The sequence below is a fragment of the Phodopus roborovskii genome, unplaced genomic scaffold, assembly GCF_943737965.1.
Source record: "Phodopus roborovskii unplaced genomic scaffold, PHOROB, whole genome shotgun sequence".
NCBI classification, from domain to species: Eukaryota; Metazoa; Chordata; class Mammalia; order Rodentia; family Cricetidae; genus Phodopus; species Phodopus roborovskii.
The window spans coordinates 8,716,009-8,733,760 of NW_026126407.1; the positions used below are offsets into that span (position 1 = coordinate 8,716,009).

The window sequence follows — 17,752 nt, forward strand, 5'->3', positions numbered from 1 at the left end:
CCGTCTCTGCCAAGTCAACCCTACTCAGCTTTTTCCGGCTATGACTCGTGAAAACTACAACTTCCAGAGGTCTTCGCGCGGATTTGTCCGCTCCGTAAGTCAGGTGGTTCGGGTCAGATGACAGCTGGCCCCGCCTTCACACAAAGTCAGCGGAGCCCACGGAGTCCCTAACATTCTGAAGCGCTTCTGGCGGGAGACTGCTGCTTTCGGTGAGGTCGGTCCACTGAGCCTTGAAGGCTGTCAGGTGAGAATGATCGCGGTCTGGACAGCCTCCCCTTTTCCCGATAGGACACCACCGACCCCAGCAGACAACAGCCCGGCACCAGGGGGGCAGTCTGCCGCGAATCCAGCCTCATTCAGCAGCGCCTGGGTTTCTATCCTCTGGCTCCAACCCTCAGGCCTGAACAACCCCAGATTGAAGGGCCAGGGTATTAGTGAGCCAAAGCAATGATACCAGCTGCCAGCCAGGGTTGGTGGCACTATTCGAATACAATTGGAACCCCTTGCTTGCATCCTCTGGTGCCCTCTGAATATGGCTTGGGAATGTGATGGTGGCTTTGGTGGGGGGGGGGGTGGTTAGGACCGCTGACAGGACCGCTCCAGAAGCTCTTGCTGATTCGCCCAAAGGTAGAGAGAACACCTGAGTCTTGTCTTTTTAATAATATTGAGGAAAAGAATCATTTATGCTTTGTGAGAGCTAGCTGGAAGCCCTGGGTGGTAGTAGTAATAACATTACATCATTGTTTCTCAACTTTTTTATCTTATCAGTCCACCTCCTTAAAAATTTTAATACGGCTGATAAGCTCTATTTTTATATTGTGGCCTTTGGGGGAGCCACAAACAGTGATTACAGATTGTTTTCAGACCCCGAGAGCCTATTTTAGCCCCCTTTGAGAATGCATGGCTTAAATTTCACCTCACTTTAATTCTGTGATGCAGTTACCACTGTCCCTGTTTCCCCATTAGGGAGCATAGAAAGAAGTATTCCAAAGTCATGCATTAAGTAAATGGGAACCTGAGACCTAGACAGTCCGTCTCTGGGGAGCATATTCCTTGTCCAAACTACGTTATCCTTTAAGGAAGTTCCAGGTTATGGACCAAGATCAGGACTACCTCAGACACCTGACAAAGGGAAGCTGCTGCAGGGGATCTTTGATTCCAGGTTGCTCTTGAGTGGGGATGGTAGAGGCTCCTAAAAGTACTAGGGCCTGGAAGATGGTTAGAATACACACACCAGAAGGTGGTCATGGCAAGTTCTTTGTCTTGTAACTTTTTACAAGCCTACTTGTGTGGTTAACCAATCTGATTATTTTAGCATTGTGGTTATCTTGTCAATTCTTTTTCCATCTGTTCTGGGGTTTTCCTTCCTGCTGTCTTAGCCTTTAGTATTGCGGGACTTTTTTTTTTTTTTTTTTTTCTGACAGAGTGTTTGAATTTCATAGTATGTATCTGCTTCAGTGAAACTAAAGAAGAAAAAAAGTTAAAGAAAAGAACACTCTGCTAATGACCCTCCGTTGGTTTGACACTCCGTTGGTTTTTTGTTTGTTTATTTGTGTATTTGTTTTTCCATTAACTAGGTTGAAGAGAGCAGTTGAGCAAAGGTACGGGTCTGTGCTCACTTCCTCAGAGTAGGATTTTTGCACAATCCACTTAGCTGCTCTGAGCAGGTTTGCCCATCACATGAAACAAAAATAAGTCCTCTCTGGGGTCTCCAGACCCCAGATGCCAAGCCTGTGAGGTCAGAGGTCACAGAGCCTGTGAAATACAAGCCCTTTATGAACTGTCCCACCCCATGGCTCAGGTAACATGTTGACCACCAACAGCTGAACTAATTCAACCTTAACATGCCTCTCTCTTGTTTGTTTGGTTTTTATTTTCCTAGTTCTGAGATGTCAAAGAACATGATGAGGAATTGGCTGCCTATTTTGACCCTTTTCCTCTTGAAGTTCATAGAGAAATGTGGTAAGTTTTAAGAGTGACTTCCCAGCTTTATAAAAAGGGAAATAGTGGAAAGAGTTAACTTCTTTGTCACCAAAGGTTTAGTGCTGTTCAGGCTACCTATGGTCAGCCTCCCACTCAGAGACATTTTACAAAGAGCCAGATGGTCCCCAAATGTAATTGGCCTTTTACTGTGGGGTCCCTCTTGCCTTCTCTATATCAGCACAGGTAACCGTTGGTTCTTTAGTCAGACTGTATGACTGGCTCTCAGAGCCTTACCAAGCTGAGATAGTATCTGTAAAGAATACCCTGTGCTTCGGCCCTCTGGACCTTGCAAAGAGAGTTATGGGTCCTGGGAGACACTAAGAAGGCCTTGTACCTGGTTCTCCCAAGCACAGATGCAAGACAAGTCTACCTGGCCCCACCTTTCCCTTGGAGAAGAGAGAAGAGTGGAGTTGGTTACAGCATGCTGAGCCACACAGAAAGCATCACACTGGTGGGGTTTACACATCCTGTCAGTGGACTCCTTCAAATGCAGTTGTCGTCCTTGGAATATCTAAGACCTTTATGTAACTCCTTCTTTTGTGACTAGCTTTGTTTAGTATTCACAGTGCCCAGGCCCAATTTAATCATTAGGTAGGTCTTTACTCCAAAGCAAATGTATCTTAAAGTCCCTGAAAATTTCCAGAAGCCTGGGGCAAACACTAGAAATCCTACACATTCCCTAAAGTTACACACACACTCTACATCTTTATGGCCAGAGAACTGGTCATCTGATCAGCTCATGTTCCTTTGCAGTTACACCTTATGGAGAAGGGAGCTCTGGGGGGAAAGGCTGGGCAGAGGGGGGGCTCAGACCATGAGGCCTGCTCATGCCACCTTTCTCCAGAGGGATGCCACAGCCATACTTCAGCCCTACTGAGTCAACCCTGGGAAGTGAGCGCATGTGGTTGTGGATGCATGTGTGCAGGAGATAATGGAAATTCTTGCTAGTACTCCAACTACACCAAGGGTAAACTGAGACCCAGGCAGGGTAGAAAGCTTCACAGATAAAGCTGGGACTGGAATAGGGCCTCCGTTCCATTTGTCTCTTTCTCCTGACCCACTCTATGAAGGAGCAATGGAAGCTACCACAAAATTGAGAACCTGGAATTGGATTGGCTCTCAGCCTCATTCTGCTGGACTTCTGTTTGGGGTGTCCGCATCAAGGATGACACAAGAACAGAAGGCCTCCAGAGTGTGTCACTTCTGACTTCTCTGAGTGGAGTCTGTGGCAGTGCAGCCTAGTGGTAACAACCTTTGAATCCTTGTTCGATCGTTTCTAACTATGTGGACAAGGCTCCTTTCCTCCTGGAGGGAGTTTCTTTGACTTAAAATAGGACTGAAAATGCCTGCTGCCTATTGTGATAATTATAAAATAGGGGTGACAAGAACAACAGAAATGGTGCCATACCTGCATCCTAGCACTCAGGAACTAGAGGGAAAGATGAGTAGTGTAAATAAAATGCCAACAGCGATGGCTGGGATGAGTTAGGATGCAGGGTGATCCCAGCTGATAGCAGTGGCTCATCTATAATAAGGCCTACACAGGTCATGGGACAAAATTAATCAAAAGGTGCTTGAACAACTTGAGACCCTATCTCAAAGTTAAAATGTAAAAACATAAGAAGAGCTAAATGTGGAGCCCAGTGGAGATCACTTGTGCTGCATGTACAAGGACCTGCATCCAATCCCCAGTGTGAAAAAAGAGGGGGGGGAGGAAGCAAGGTGGTCTCTGCATGACTCATGCTCTTCCCAGCTGCCTCCTATCTTAGCCTAACAATGCCCTGCAGTTGTAAAGAGATGGAAGTAGTAGAAGCTAACACAGTTTAGGATTGAGACCATGCAGAAAGTAGAAACATACTGCTAATCATTCTGCATTTTACCTGTGATTTAGGTCTTATTCAGCCCATTTTACAGGTGAGGCTCAACAGTGAAGTTCTATGGGTCACGCAGCCAGCAAGTGTCAAAGCCAGGATGGAACTATGTGACTTCAGAGCCTAGAATCTCATTTGCTTGGGCACCAATGTTTGCCGTAGTGCTGAGGAGGATTTACACACTCTCTGATCTGGGTCTTTGAAAGCTCCCATCTTCCTACTTTGATATATAAAGACAGAAAGTCTAACTCCATGACATCCTTTTAAGTGCCTACACATACAAACAACATGTATGTGCCTGCCCTGAACAGTGGCTTGCTCTGGGTCTTACTTATCTGATCTAGTCCTGAGCAGTAAATAAAATTTCACAGGCTGGGATAAGTAAACCCTGCACTCCCTTAGCTGAGCAAGCCTACAACAGAGCCTCAGACTGACAGCCCAGCAGGCAGGACAGAGTTGTCATAGCAGGAAGGAAAGTGTTGGCAAAACAGCCTGAAGACCCTGGGTGCACAGCAGCTGTTCTGACCTGAAGAATCCACTCGGGTAAGGGGACTAGAAACTGTAAACTATGAAGAATCACATCTGGGAGATTTGTGCGTTGGGGACAGCCACCATCTGCACTTATACATGGCAGATGTGGCAGAGCCAGGCCCAGAAGTGTGAGTTCCTTGGGAGATAAGGTGACTCTCCCAGGAAGTGTCCATGCAGGGGACCTGCCAAGGGGAGAACCAACTGAGGAAGTTGGGAGTGGTAACACAAGTTCTTTCCAATCTGCTCTAATACACAGCTCCTAGTTCTTTGTCTTCTGCCATGGAGGGTTCTGGGTAGACACCTGCACCTTCTACCCCTGTGAGAGCCAACTTCCCCAGATGGAACACTTCTCTGCTGCCTAAGATACTCTTCCCTCTCTTAGTCTGGATCCCTGATCATGGCTTCTAGGATGTGCCTCTTGTTGAAGCCTGGGAAGTAAGGGAGTTGAGATGGGCGGGTATACCATGAAACTTTGAGTACACCTAGGCTTAACACAGTGGCGGGGTGGTGGGCTGTCCAAAGAATACAGGAACAACTCAAGCTAGCCAGCCATTCCCTGTGACCACAGTATGCTGGGTTATTTGATCTCCCAAAATGATCTTCCCTTTTTCTCTTGGTTTTCTTGTTTGTTTGGTTTGGTTTTTGGTTTTTCGAGACAGGTTCTCTCTGTGTAACTTTGGAGCCTGTCTTTGAACTCGCTCTGTAGACCAGGCTGGCCTTGAACTCACAGACATCTGCCTGCCTCTGCCTCCTGAGTGCTGGGATTAAAGGTGTGCACCACTGCCTAGCGTTGTTTTGTTTTTTGATGCTAGAAATTGGATTCAGGATCTTATACTTACTAATCATACATTCTACCTCTGAGCTATACTCACAGCCTAACCCTCAACCAAACATGACTTTCTAAGACCCAAGCCAGCTTCCTGCTTCACCGCAGGGGACTGTTTATCTACCTTCTCCTCAGCACGATGACGCCAGGAAAGAAGCCTGTTGACCAGGCCTTGTGCCTGTCTCAGAATCCAGGAATGAGACAGACCAGTTTTTCAGAGGAGACCCCTGTGCTGTCCATCTGCAGAGGTGGTTCCAGTCCACCCTTTACAATCACAAATGTTGGTTTGAATTTCTTTTTTATAACTTTTGGGCTCTGTAGTTCCCAGACTGTTTCTGGGGAACTCAGCTAGCCTGCAGAGGAGAAGGAAGTCCCAGCACTTCCTGCTCTAAACCATGTGGCAGTCTGGCCCTGGTGCAGAGATGGGAAGAGCCTAATGTAAGTCTGGAAGTACACAGACTAAGCAGGACTATCAGTGGGTCAGGGCTCATGAGTTCAGATGGCAGGAGTCTGGTGCCCACCCCTCCTTGTGGGCTGAGCTCTCTGCCCCGGTGACTCATGTCATTGGCTTGGGTCTTTCCAGAGTCAACTGTCAATCTCACTGTTCCTCCCACTGTGAAGCTGGAAAATGGCAGTTCAACCAACGTCAGCATCACCCTTGGGTAAGTTCTTAGGCCCAGTTCTGTCCCCAGCCCCACTCTGGCACAGTCTGCATGAATTTCCAATGTGATGCTCTTGCCTCTTTGTTGTAGGACATAAAAAGAATGGTGCAAGCCAAGGACTGCAGAGCAGGGTCCCCACATCACCCACAGAGTCCTTATCTCCACTTTTCCCTAGAAACATGAGTGTTTTCCTCTAGCAAGAAGAGTGGTGGTCACGGGTGATGCCAGACTTCAAGGCCCTTTTTAAGAGTAAATATTTGAGCAGAGCCCTAAAATTCAAGGGGCAAGGAACTAAACCACTGAGCAACACAGCACAACTGTGGTCATTTGCCAAAGCAGAAGTGACAGTATCAAGGATTCCCACATGTCCTGCTCACACTTTGCCTTTGTCTAAGAGTCTTCCTTAAAGACACCTACAGGTTTGGCATGAAGGTCCTGACCTGGTTCCCCCTCTGCCAGAAGATAGTCCTCTAGCTCTGTGGCTTTACCACGCCTATGGCTCCCAGCTGAGATAATGCCCTTTACTCCCTGCCTGCCCTTCAAAGTCTGATCTCAAACCAAAGCTTTGGTCCCCAGGCCTCCTCACAAGCCTGCTGCTCTGTCCTCTGTACCTTCATACCCACATCATGTAAACCATCCAGGTTATCTCCCCTCTCTGGAATCCTTAAATGGCTTGCCACATTTGAAGCTCCCATGAATTGCTTCCAAAGGGCTTCACCTCACACAGTCCCCACTGACCTTCACACCACACCCTGCTCAGATCCGAGCCCTACCCAAGGAGCCTTTCCCACTGGGGCAGAGAGCCATTGGCCTGTCCCCTCTATTTGCCCCCATTAGTCACAGCCAGAATTCCACCTTCTTGTGTTCTCATCCTATCCAAAAGGAACATCTAGTCTCCTGATAAAGCAGGAACATGGTTCCTTCCACCTCTTATCTCTCTGAGTTTGAGGGCAAATATCTAGGAAAAGGTATTAATCTCTTATAGAAATAAATGAGAGGAAAGCATAATATCATGGAAAAGAAGTCAAACAAAAAATCTCTGGGCTGTCAGATTCTTTGTGTATAAAATATAAAATCAGTGATATCAGCCAATGGTTATTCTTCTGGTCAGGAAACTAGAGGGGAGAACAACAGGGCTTCTGGGATTTTGGAAATGCTCATTTCTTGATCTGGGGTATGTGTACAGTCTGAGCACACTGCCCTTCCTGATCCTGAGTTCCAGATAAAGGAAAGCCTGTGTAAAATCCAGAGGGTTGATGGATATCTTACAGGGTCCAATCTCCCAACAATAACCAAACTCTTATCCTCCTAGGCATCCATTGAATTCAACCTTGGTGATCACTTTTGAAATCACGTTTCATTCAAAAAATCTTACTATTCTGGAGCTTCCTGATGAAGTAAGTAACAGACCTTGCTAATGCTTAAGGAGATGCTAGGCATCGGAACACATTTTAGTTTGGAGCTTGTGGGGAAAAGTCACCTAGCTCCCGCTCCTCCACCCTCTGCGTTCCATCCTAGAGATATACAGTTGGGCTTTGCTGGTCTCTTTAAGGATGTTTTCTGCTGTGTAGTTTGAGTAAAAGGATTCACAATATGAAGACAAGTCAGGATGAACAGCTTAGCTTCCAGGGCTTCACTCCTACAGCCTAACTGGGGCTAATAATAATAAGGTATGGTGCACAGGCAGGTGCCCAAAAAAAAAAAAAAGCCTGAGGCAAAGGTGGTTCTGAGAATGGAGAAGTTCTAAAGGTACTTTAAGGCCCTACCACATCTTTGGATGGGAAGTATCGGCCTTGCTCTAAAACATTTTAGGAAATGGGGTTCGCGATGTATAGAATGTTTACCTAGCATACATGATGCTTCAGGTTCACTCCCTGCTACCACCATACACCCATACACACGTGCACACACAAACAAACACACACACACATGCAAAGGAAGGAAGAAAAAAGAGAAAGTGTGTGTGTGTGAAAGAGAGAGAGAGACTAGACTGACTTTGTAATTTGTGTTTCTATAGAATCTCTGGCCCTATCCCAGACCTACTGTTAACAGAGTCTGAGGATGGTTTGTGAAGCACCATTCTGAGACATTGTTGGTGGCTGGGTGTCCATCCAGAACTCTGTCTCTAAGGCTTTCTGGTGTAACAATAATGAGCATCCATAGTTTTCATGTTCTATTTTCCTGCTTCTACCTTGCCAATTGTATGAATCAGTTGTCATTCGGCTAGATAAAAGACTTCAAAAGGGAAGCAGCAACTCCAAACAAACTCAAAAAAAAAAAAAAAACAAGCAAATTGTGGGCCTATAATCTCAGCTATCTAAGAGACTGAGGCAGGAGGATCACAAGTTCAAGGCCTGCCTGAGCTACAGAACAACTTCATAGCCAGCCTGGGAAAACAGTAATACCTGTCCCAAAATGAAACATGAGGAAATAAAAAGCTGTAGTTAAAACGGAGTGGTACAGCTGGACGTGATGGCACATACCTTGATTCCAGCACTTGGGAGATAGAGACAAACAGATCTCTGGGAGTTTGAGGCTAGCCTGATTTCCATTGCAAGTTCTAGGACAGCCACAACTACCTAGAAAGAGCCTGTCTCCAAAAAAAAAAAAAAAAAAAAAAAAAAAAAAAAAACTCAGTTATGGAGCATTATGGAGCATTTGGTAACATGCAGGAGGCACTGGTTCAGTCCCCAGTACTGAAAGAAAAGAAAAAAAAGCTTAATGCCAGTCAGTCCCACAGTCAGAATGACTAAATCTGAAGGTCATAGTGACTATTATTAACAATGTAGTAAATTATGTATCAAATAATAGTATCTGGTTGAGGAAGTACCATACATAGGACAGTGGTTCCTAATGTTATGTTGCCCAATGGTGTCATAACCACCTTTATTTGTATACATACTATTACAGTGTTCACATGACTATGAAATTGCCTAATTTCTTAAATTAAATCCTGATGTTAAAGGACATGTGACTATACTTGAAAACTGCTAAGAGACTAGATCTTTAATGTTCCCACCCCCCCAACAAAAGAATGTTAAGGAAGTAAGGTAGTGGATATGTTAATTAGCTTAATTTAACAATATTGCGATTAATACCTATAGTAAAGCATCACACTTTATCATATACAATTTTTATTTGTCCATCATAATAACAAAGGTGAGGAGGGGCCACGAGAAAAAAAATGCAGGGACAACTTTGATGTTCAAAAGACCCTGGGGTGATTGTGGAAATGGGCTACAAACCAATTCTGAGCTCCTCACCAAGCAAACAGCAATGAGGGGCATTCAGAGTGTCCCACAAAAGAGACGCTCTGTCAGAGGTGGCTCTTACATCCTTATCTCCATGGGTAGCATTGTACAGTATTAATCAATACACAGTCAAACACACACACACACACACACACACACACACACACACACACACACACACACACACACACACACACACGGGGCCTGCAGACAGAGGCCAGTGAAAGACAGTCCTAACAGCAAGTCTGGTGCAAGGCCTCTAAGCTTTGTTTGATCTGCAGGTCACATGTAGACAAAGGAACAGATACTAATCTGTTTAGTTTAGATGTAGACATCAAAGTAAAAGTATCCTCTTGTAAAAATAAAGTGAAGAATGTTGGGCAAAAGAAGCCCAACACACAAAATGGGCTTTGGGGTTCCTTGAATTAAAAAAAAAAAAACAAAAACAAAAACAATGAATCCATGGTGTCAGGCCCATAGTTATCCTCAGTTTCGAAACTGAGATTGGGGAGCAGAATGGAGCTTCTGGGGTGTTGAAAATTCTCATCGCTTGATCTGGAGGCTGAACATATGTGGTGTGTAGAGATGATGCTTCGTCAAGCTTGGTGCATGTACTTTTCTGTGTATGTATTTTAGATCAGGTTTTTTGTTTTGTTTTGTTTGTTTATTATTATTATTAGCAGTGGGAGTCAAAACCAAACCATTTTTGGAAGATGGTCTTTATGAATACCTGAACCCACCTTCTGAGGCTCCTACATCATTGGCCCCTTGCATTCCTGTCCTGTACCTGTGGTATAAGAAGTTAGTGGTTAGAACCTGGAAGTCAGGTGGTCTAGGAATTCAGCCTGGAAGTGTTGGGTCAGGAACTTCAGCCAGCCTGGTTTCCTCATTTATAGGCACAGGGTTCATCATGTCTCCTGGACCACACTGTGGGTATTAAAAGCAATAGAAGAAAGTATAAAACTGCTGGCATTCACCTGGCAGGGCCTCAAGTCTTCAGTAAAAAGCCCCTGCTAGCGCTGCAGCCCTTCTCTTGGGAGCTAAAAGCAGGGTGATCTCAAAGTCTAGGCCAGATTGTGCTGTGTTAGCAAAACCCTGATAGGGGAGGAACCAGGTGTGATGGCTTATGTCTGTAATCCCAGCACTCAAGAGACTGAAGCAGGGGGGTTTCTGAGTTTGAGGCCATCTGGGGCTACATAGTGAGTTGCAGGCCAGGCAGAGCTACACAGTAAGACTCTGTCTTAGAAAACCAGAATAAGAGCTATATCCATGTTGTACTTACAACATAGGTTGAGGGTGGGAACTAGGGTATTATAAGGGAAAGTAAGACAGTTTAGTTTCATAAGGATGCCATCAGCTCCCTACTTCTCTAGGGGATTTCAATGTGGCAGAAAGATGACAAAAAACAAAAACAAAAAAGTCAGATGCACAGGCAGGCTCCAAGCCCATCTTCCAGGAACAGGGCTGTGGATAAATATCAAGTTGATATCTATTTTTCACTTACTTCTGCTTTGCTGTGTGGCAGTGATGTGGGGCATGGGGAAACATCCTTCATGAGTGTCACTGAGCATCACAGTGATAGAAATGATACTGCTCTCACAGTTCAGTCATGATAGGAAGTACTCCCAGCCTGCCACGTGCCCAGCTCTGCACTCTAAGCTTTAGGGACATCGTATCATCCAGAGCAACCCTACAAGGTAGGCACTGGTGTTAGCCCCATGTACAGATGAGTAGACTGGGATCGCGTGGCTAATGAGAGGACCAAAGCTACCCTACACTCCTTTGGTGGTTAGCCAGGGAGGGCTAAGGACCAGCCTATGGTTCTGTTCAGAAAGCTAGATGGAAAAGTGGCAGGGTAGGGTTCAAGTTGGCTAGCCCAATGTTTCCTGTACCTGGTTAGTAAGTTCTCAGAAAGCAGAACCAAGTATGATATGCCCTGCATCCATTCCCTAGTTCATGGCCTGGAGCCAGACCCCGTTAACTATACATGGCCGCAGATCAAATTCAGTCTTCCTAACAGGTCATAGTGCCTGTCGGAGAGAAGAATGCCTCTTTTCAAGTGACTTCTCAAAATGTTGGACAAGTGACTGTTTATCTACATGGAAATCATTCTAACCAGACCTGGTAGGCTGGCGTCCGCCCCCCACCCCCACCCCTGGGCCTCAAATAGCAGGAAGGGTGGCCATGGACAAGATGGGCATCAGGGCTTCCTCCAGAAGCTTCACCTTGATACATCCTGACCCCAAATCCCTTTCTAGCCCTAGGATCCGGTTCTTGGTGATACACAGCAGAATCATTAGCATCATAAACCAGGTGATTGGCTGGATCTACTTCATGGCCTGGTCCGTCTCCTTCTACCCACAGGTGATCCAGAACTGGAGGAGGAAAAGGTAACTTGCCCAGCTTAATACTGTCCCTGCAGACCTTTGTAGGGCTGCAGGAAGTTAACCCTCTACACTTGTGTCTGCCTGCTAGTAGGGTGGGTTTCCCCTGCTAGCTATGGCTCCTTCCCAATCAGCCCTTCCCTATGGAAGCAATGACATGGAGCTTCACAACTAAACCAAAAATAGGCTGGCTAGGGGGAAGTCTGCCCTGAAGCTCCTTGGCTCTGGAAGGCTGGGCATCATGTCATGCAGCCTTTAGCCCCAGAGAATAAGCTCTTTTGATTTGAAAGATAAAATAAAAGTAAGCCTGGGCTGAAGGACATAGTTCCCCTGACTTCATACTATCATGTGGGTCTCAGGAGACTGCCAAGCAGTGAGCCAGGGAAGTGGGTGCTGTCTCTCCCCTGAAGGCCTCCAGGAGAAACCTCTGGAGTGTGGAAGGGGAGCAGGGGATTGGCTCTCGAGAGGGCCAATTGGATGGTATCAGCCATGGTAATGGAGAGGCCTCTAAGGATGGTGCTGAGGCCTCCTTTCCCATGCTCCAGGAGCTATGTCCTCTCCCGTCCCAGGAGTTCCCCACCCTGCCCCTGACTTACCTTTTCTTCCCCTCTGCCCCTCTGCAGTGTCATCGGTCTCAGCTTTGACTTCTTAGCCCTGAACTTGACAGGCTTTGTGGCCTACAGCGTTTTCAACATTGGCCTTTTGTGGGTGCCCTACATCCAGGTACAGCACTGCTCACTCCCTACAGCCCGTCCAAGCTCCTGGGTGACTGGGCCCCTCCTCTCAGCTTCTCCTCGCCCCCCCAACAGGAGCAGTTTCTCCTCAAACACCCCAACGGTGTGAACCCTGTTGAGATCAATGATGTCTTCTTCAGCCTGCATGCTGTTGCCCTCACCCTGATCGTCATCCTGCAGTGCTGCCTGTATGAGGTAAGCGATGACATCTGGTGACCTGGCCTGCTACTGGTGTCCTGAGCCATCCCCCACCCCACTCTTCCCACATGCCCTGAAGGGATGGTGACATGATGGCCCCCCGCCTTCTATGGCTGAGTGGATGGGGGTGGATTTTCCTATCCTGTCCCTGGTTTAACTGAGGGAGTAGATCAGGAAAATAGTGTTTTCATGAGCCAAGTTTGAGTAAGGTTCTTGGTAAAGGAGAAGGCAAGGTCATTCACCATGATGTGTGAGGGAAACTGTGAGGAGATGGGAATGGCCAGGGTTAGGAGTACCAGTGTGGAGGCAGCTTCTGGGAGGGCAGGAGGGACCTGGATTCAGCTCTGTTGCTGAAAAGCTATGTGGGGGTCTCAGCATAGGATGAAAGCATGTGTTACGTTAGTCAGGCTGTGGTGTCTTGGTAGTATCACACTGCCTTTAATCCCAGCACTCGGGAGGCAGAGGCAGGCAGATCTCTGTGAGCCTGGCCACAGAGCCAATTCCAGGACAGGCTCCAAGACCACACAGAGAAATCCTGTCTCAAAAAACAAAATCAAACAAACAAAAAACATTAAGAGTCCCAGTGTTCCATATGAGTGCCCCGATGTGACAGCCTTACCATCACCTCTCCATAACGTGCTACCTCCTCACAAAACCAGTGGGGACTATGTGACTCACAAAGCTCCTTGCTTTTTTTTTGCTATGACACTCTGCTGAAGGGGCCTCACTTTGGGGCCATGTCTAGAGAAAAGCCATAGTGGGAGACAGATCCCAAGGTCCCCGGGTTTCATCCATATCATGGAATGATCTGACAGCAGGGCTAGGTGAGGTTTTGTGCCTCCTGCATCAGGGTTTGTGCCCCTGCACTATTTGCTCCCTCCAAATAAGCTCTGAGATATCCAGATCTGCGAAGTTGGAACTTGGTCAGCAGGGGCTGGAGGATTCAACATGGATAGAACAGGAGAGCTTGACTGTAAGAGGATGGAGCTGGTGCTAGAGACTCACACCTTATCCCAGCCCAGGTTTGATTTACTCACACCCAGATAGAAACCAATAACCTCTGGATTTGGTCTCCTACCCTGGCCTTGTGCAGACATATCCCTAGTGCACCTAGCCTCCTCTTTACACAGGATATACCAAGGCCAGGATTCTGCTCCCAGTCCTGCCTTCCTGTACACCTGTCCAAAGCCATTCCTTCCTGAAACCACTAAGCAACCTTTGTGTTCACATCTACAACCCTACCCTTGTCTCATCCTCAGCGAGGCAACCAGCACGTGTCATGGCCCTCCATTGGCTTCCTGGTACTCGCGTGGCTCTTTGTGTTAGTCACCATGATTGTGGCTGCAGTCGGTGTGACCACATGGCTACAGTTCCTCTTCTGCTTCTCCTACATCAAGCTCGCCGTCACGCTAATCAAGTATTTTCCACAGGTACTCCACAGCCTTCCTGCATTTCTATATGGCTGGTAGTATGAGTTGCAAGAGGTACTGAGCCCAGGTCCTGCTCTCATGGGACAGCTTTTACCAAGCTAAGGAAATAAGGATAGAAAGCTATAATAGAAGCCAGTAAACCCAGAATGGCAAAACACCAGTGGTTCCCACTGCCTGCCTAGTTCCTGGAGCCAGACTCACTGTCTTTCCTAATAACTTTGGATTTCTCTCTCTTGACTGCCTAACACAATAGGCATCCTAAGGACCAATGGTGGGGAATCAGAAAAGACCAGAGAGAGGCGGGAGATGACCACTGGGGCCTTCCCCTTTGCAGAAATGTTCTCCAAGGAGGTCCCTCAGCATGCCCCCCTCCCTAGTTCTTATAGTCCAGACAAGGTCCTGGGGCTTAGCCTCAAACACACCACCCCTGACAAGCATGGTGGCCCCAGGCTAGAGCCTGATGTAAAGAAATGACATCCACATATGAGTTCTAGAGCCACCTTGAACTTCTCCCCAACAAAGAAGCTCAGTGCTGAGTCTTGTATCCTTTGGGCTAGAGATACAACATTTGGCTACAAGCAGGGGTAGACCCTGAGGGGAAAAGCAGAGTTCTGTAGACTATGGAGAGTGCTGTTTCAGGCCTGGGCAGCCTGCATGGAGACCTAGCTGCTGAGCAATGTAGAGAATCTAGAAACTGAGTAGCTAGAGCCAGGTCCCAGGGAATTTGCATGGAGGGACCAAACTCTGTGGTATGGCTTAATTAAGGCTGGAACTAGAGAGGGAAGGCCAAGTATGGGATCGAATGAGAAAGATCAGGATGGGAACCAGAAAACCACCAACAAGGCCAAGAGCTCCCTCCTGGGTGGTAGGAAAGGAGGTGATACCTCTGGCTAGGGCAGCAGGAAGAGGGGAATGCCCAAGAGGTAGCAGCTGGGCCACTGTATGGGTAGAAGAACTAAAGGACTCAAGGTCACCCCAAGGTCACCCCAAATCCAGAGCTGGAGCAGAAAGTCTGACTCCCAGCCACATTCCTAAGTAGTGTGGAGTCCGGGCTGAGATCGGGGCAGAATCACTGGAGCTGTGAAGAATCAAGAGTCACAGTCAGACATACTGGTACATACCTATAATCCTAGTATGTGGAGTACCTGGGAAGCTGAGGCAGAAGGATCATGAGTTCAGGGCCAGCCTAAGCTACATAGGGAGACACTGATTTAAAAATAAAAATCAGAGCTCTGTGTCTACTCTGAGTGGTTGAAAACCTAGGCAGCACTCCCCACCCCCACCCCACTGAAGTCTAAAGGTGTGGAAGGGCCAAGGAAGAGAGAGGTTTCACTTGCCCTGCATGCAGATTGTTTTCCTGGCTCCAATTTGTCAAAGCCCAGAGGTCATTGTGTTCCTTGGAGCCCTGAGCTTAGTACATGAGTGGGAAGAATCAGCAGATTATATTTGGAGTAGCAGTCACAAGGCATTGTCCCTCCCCAGGCCTACATGAACTTTTACTACAAAAGCACGGAGGGCTGGAGCATTGGCGGTGTGCTCCTGGACTTCACAGGGGGCAGCTTCAGCCTCCTCCAGATGTTCCTCCAGTCTTACAATAACGGTGAGTCTGCCAAAGCTGCTTCTACCCAACAGATGAAGCACAGGAGAAAGGGGCTTCCTAGCTTGTACGATTTCCTGGGCAAATGGGGGTCCTCACATCCCCACACATCTACCTACTGTAGACGATACCAGCCTAAAAACAGACTCTGTCCCCTCTGGCTATTTAACAGACCAATGGACGTTGATCTTCGGAGACCCAACCAAGTTCGGACTCGGCGTCTTCACCATCTTCTTTGATGTTGTCTTCTTCATCCAGCACTTCTGTTTGTACAGAAAGAAACCGGGGTACGACCAGCTGAACTAGAACCCAGAAACCCAGTATAAGCAGCCAAGGCCTGGGCCCTGGTAGGAAAGGTTTGTCCAGCAAAGGCCAGAGAAGCAGCTGGTGTACAGGGCTGGTACAGTATACTGACAGAGAAGCACTCTCTTCCTCATGCGCCAAATGCCTTAAATCCTGGCCCCTCCTCAGCCACAGAGGACTCTCTGGGACAGACACCTGACTCTGCTCTGAGACTGAAAGCCAGACTTGAAGTGGTCTCTCCCAACCCAAAGTTCCAGCCCCTTGCTGGGAGGCACCCAATCCTCCTGCATCTTGATATGGCATCTCTTTTCTTTAAGGCTGCAGGCAGCACACACAGGTTCCGACAGCCATCCCAGACAGAACTGGGCACCAAGTTTGCAGCCGATGGCCTTGCCCCAAACCACCAGTATTTCTGGGAGCGGCTTGAAGGGCTAACTTTGCAGCTGTGAGAGCCAAGGGTGCTTCCACCACTTCGTCCACAGGGACCAAGCAGCCAGGTGTGCTGTGGCCAATGGACTTGAAGGTGCTGATGCTTGTGGTGGAGGGGAGAGGACTATGGGGGTGAGGTTCTGGGACCCTTTCTCTGGAGGCCACATTTCTGATAATGCTCCAGTAACTGTAGAACATGTGGCCCAGGCTGGTACCTGGTAATGTGTATTTCTGATCCCTGAGGTGCCTGCCAGTTCATCATGAAGTGAGCCCCACCTACCACCCTCTGGATCGTTACATACAAAGACAGATATCACAGTAACGTTTTGATTTTTTAACCTCTGAGGGATATTTTGAAATGGCTTTTTTTTCTTTTGCCCTCTTTCTGAGTCAGATGGAGCTCCATCTGAGTACCTGACCCCCACTACTCCTAGTACCAGCCTGTGCCTTAGAGTCAACCAAGCAGTAAGAGTTGCTCCTCTGGAGGGGAGGAGAGGACAGGCCTCCCCACCACCAACCTGCCCCAAACTAGAACTCCAATTTCTTAGCTGTTGAGAAGAGCAGGAACTCACCTCCTATGATGCTTATGAGCCCCACCCTGATACCAAACCTCCTTCCTTCTGGTCCCAAGTTATTCTTCCTATGCCAGATGGGGGAAGGAACGAGGGTGTGCCTTGAGTTTACCAATCTCCTCTTTGTGCTTTCTACAAGACTAATATTGAGGGGCCCTTGTATTTCTCATTCTTGTATTTTTTTTTCTTGTCTGGTTTCATTTTGGTGGAGCATGTGTCCTTAATTAAAAGGTGGCTTGTTTACTATCTGTACACTTAGAACACTTACTAGATGCAGAAAGCAGTTATATTGACCTTTGGAACCAAGTCCTTGGGGCTTAGAGGACCTTGCTTACTTGTGTGAAGAAATGCATAGGGTTGTGGAGTACATTGACTTGAGGTGGCTACATGTTGACCCACACTGGATCAGAGAAGCCCTCTCAGGTTCAAGATGCCAGAGCCAGGTAGGTTTGTTCCAGTATCTGCCAGTACCAAGGTCCCATCAGCATGTTCAGGCTGTGGATGTGAGCAGGGGTTGGAAGGTTCAGGGTAGGGCATGAAGCAGAGGTGGTGATCTTACTCTGTAGGCTGAAACATCTCCAAAGTCCTGTTTCCTAGAGTCAGGCTTGCAGCCTGGTCAAGCCCATAGCTCACCTGTTGATTTTTTTTTTAATGTGTTATTGGGCTGGACATAGTATACCTGTAATGTCAGCTATGTAGGAGGAAAGTGTGCTACACTTTAAAAACAGATTTTAAAATTCTGGACTTTTCCTTTAGGACAGAGTGTTATAACTCAAACCCAGGACCCTGAGCATGTTAGACAAGTGCTCTATGGCTGACCAACATCTCCAACCTTCTGGGCTTTCCTTTACATGTTCTGCCTAGAGTTCCCAGCTTACCATCTAATCAGCCTGCCCCTGTAAACATCTGGGTTTTTCCCCATAAACCCAAGTGCCTGTGAGGCTCCTCTCAAGCGGGAACTGAAGCTGGGCTACACAAGAG

The 17,752-nt window shown here is 47.4% G+C and overlaps 1 protein-coding gene across 1 annotated transcript; it reads left to right on the forward strand.

The window, feature by feature from the left end:
- Positions 1-168: 168 nt before the first annotated feature.
- Ctns (cystinosin, lysosomal cystine transporter) lies at positions 169-17,023 on the forward strand. The gene is made up of 12 exons (XM_051180053.1): positions 169-244; positions 1,883-1,962; positions 5,795-5,873; positions 7,186-7,270; positions 11,145-11,248; positions 11,383-11,514; positions 12,132-12,231; positions 12,318-12,437; positions 13,700-13,870; positions 15,353-15,470; positions 15,640-15,754; positions 16,088-17,023. The coding sequence occupies exons 2-12, from the start codon at positions 1,890-1,892 to the stop codon at positions 16,203-16,205; spliced, it is 1,215 nt and encodes a 404-aa protein (XP_051036010.1). The 5' UTR covers positions 169-244; positions 1,883-1,889; the 3' UTR covers positions 16,206-17,023.
- Positions 17,024-17,752: the final 729 nt, after the last annotated feature.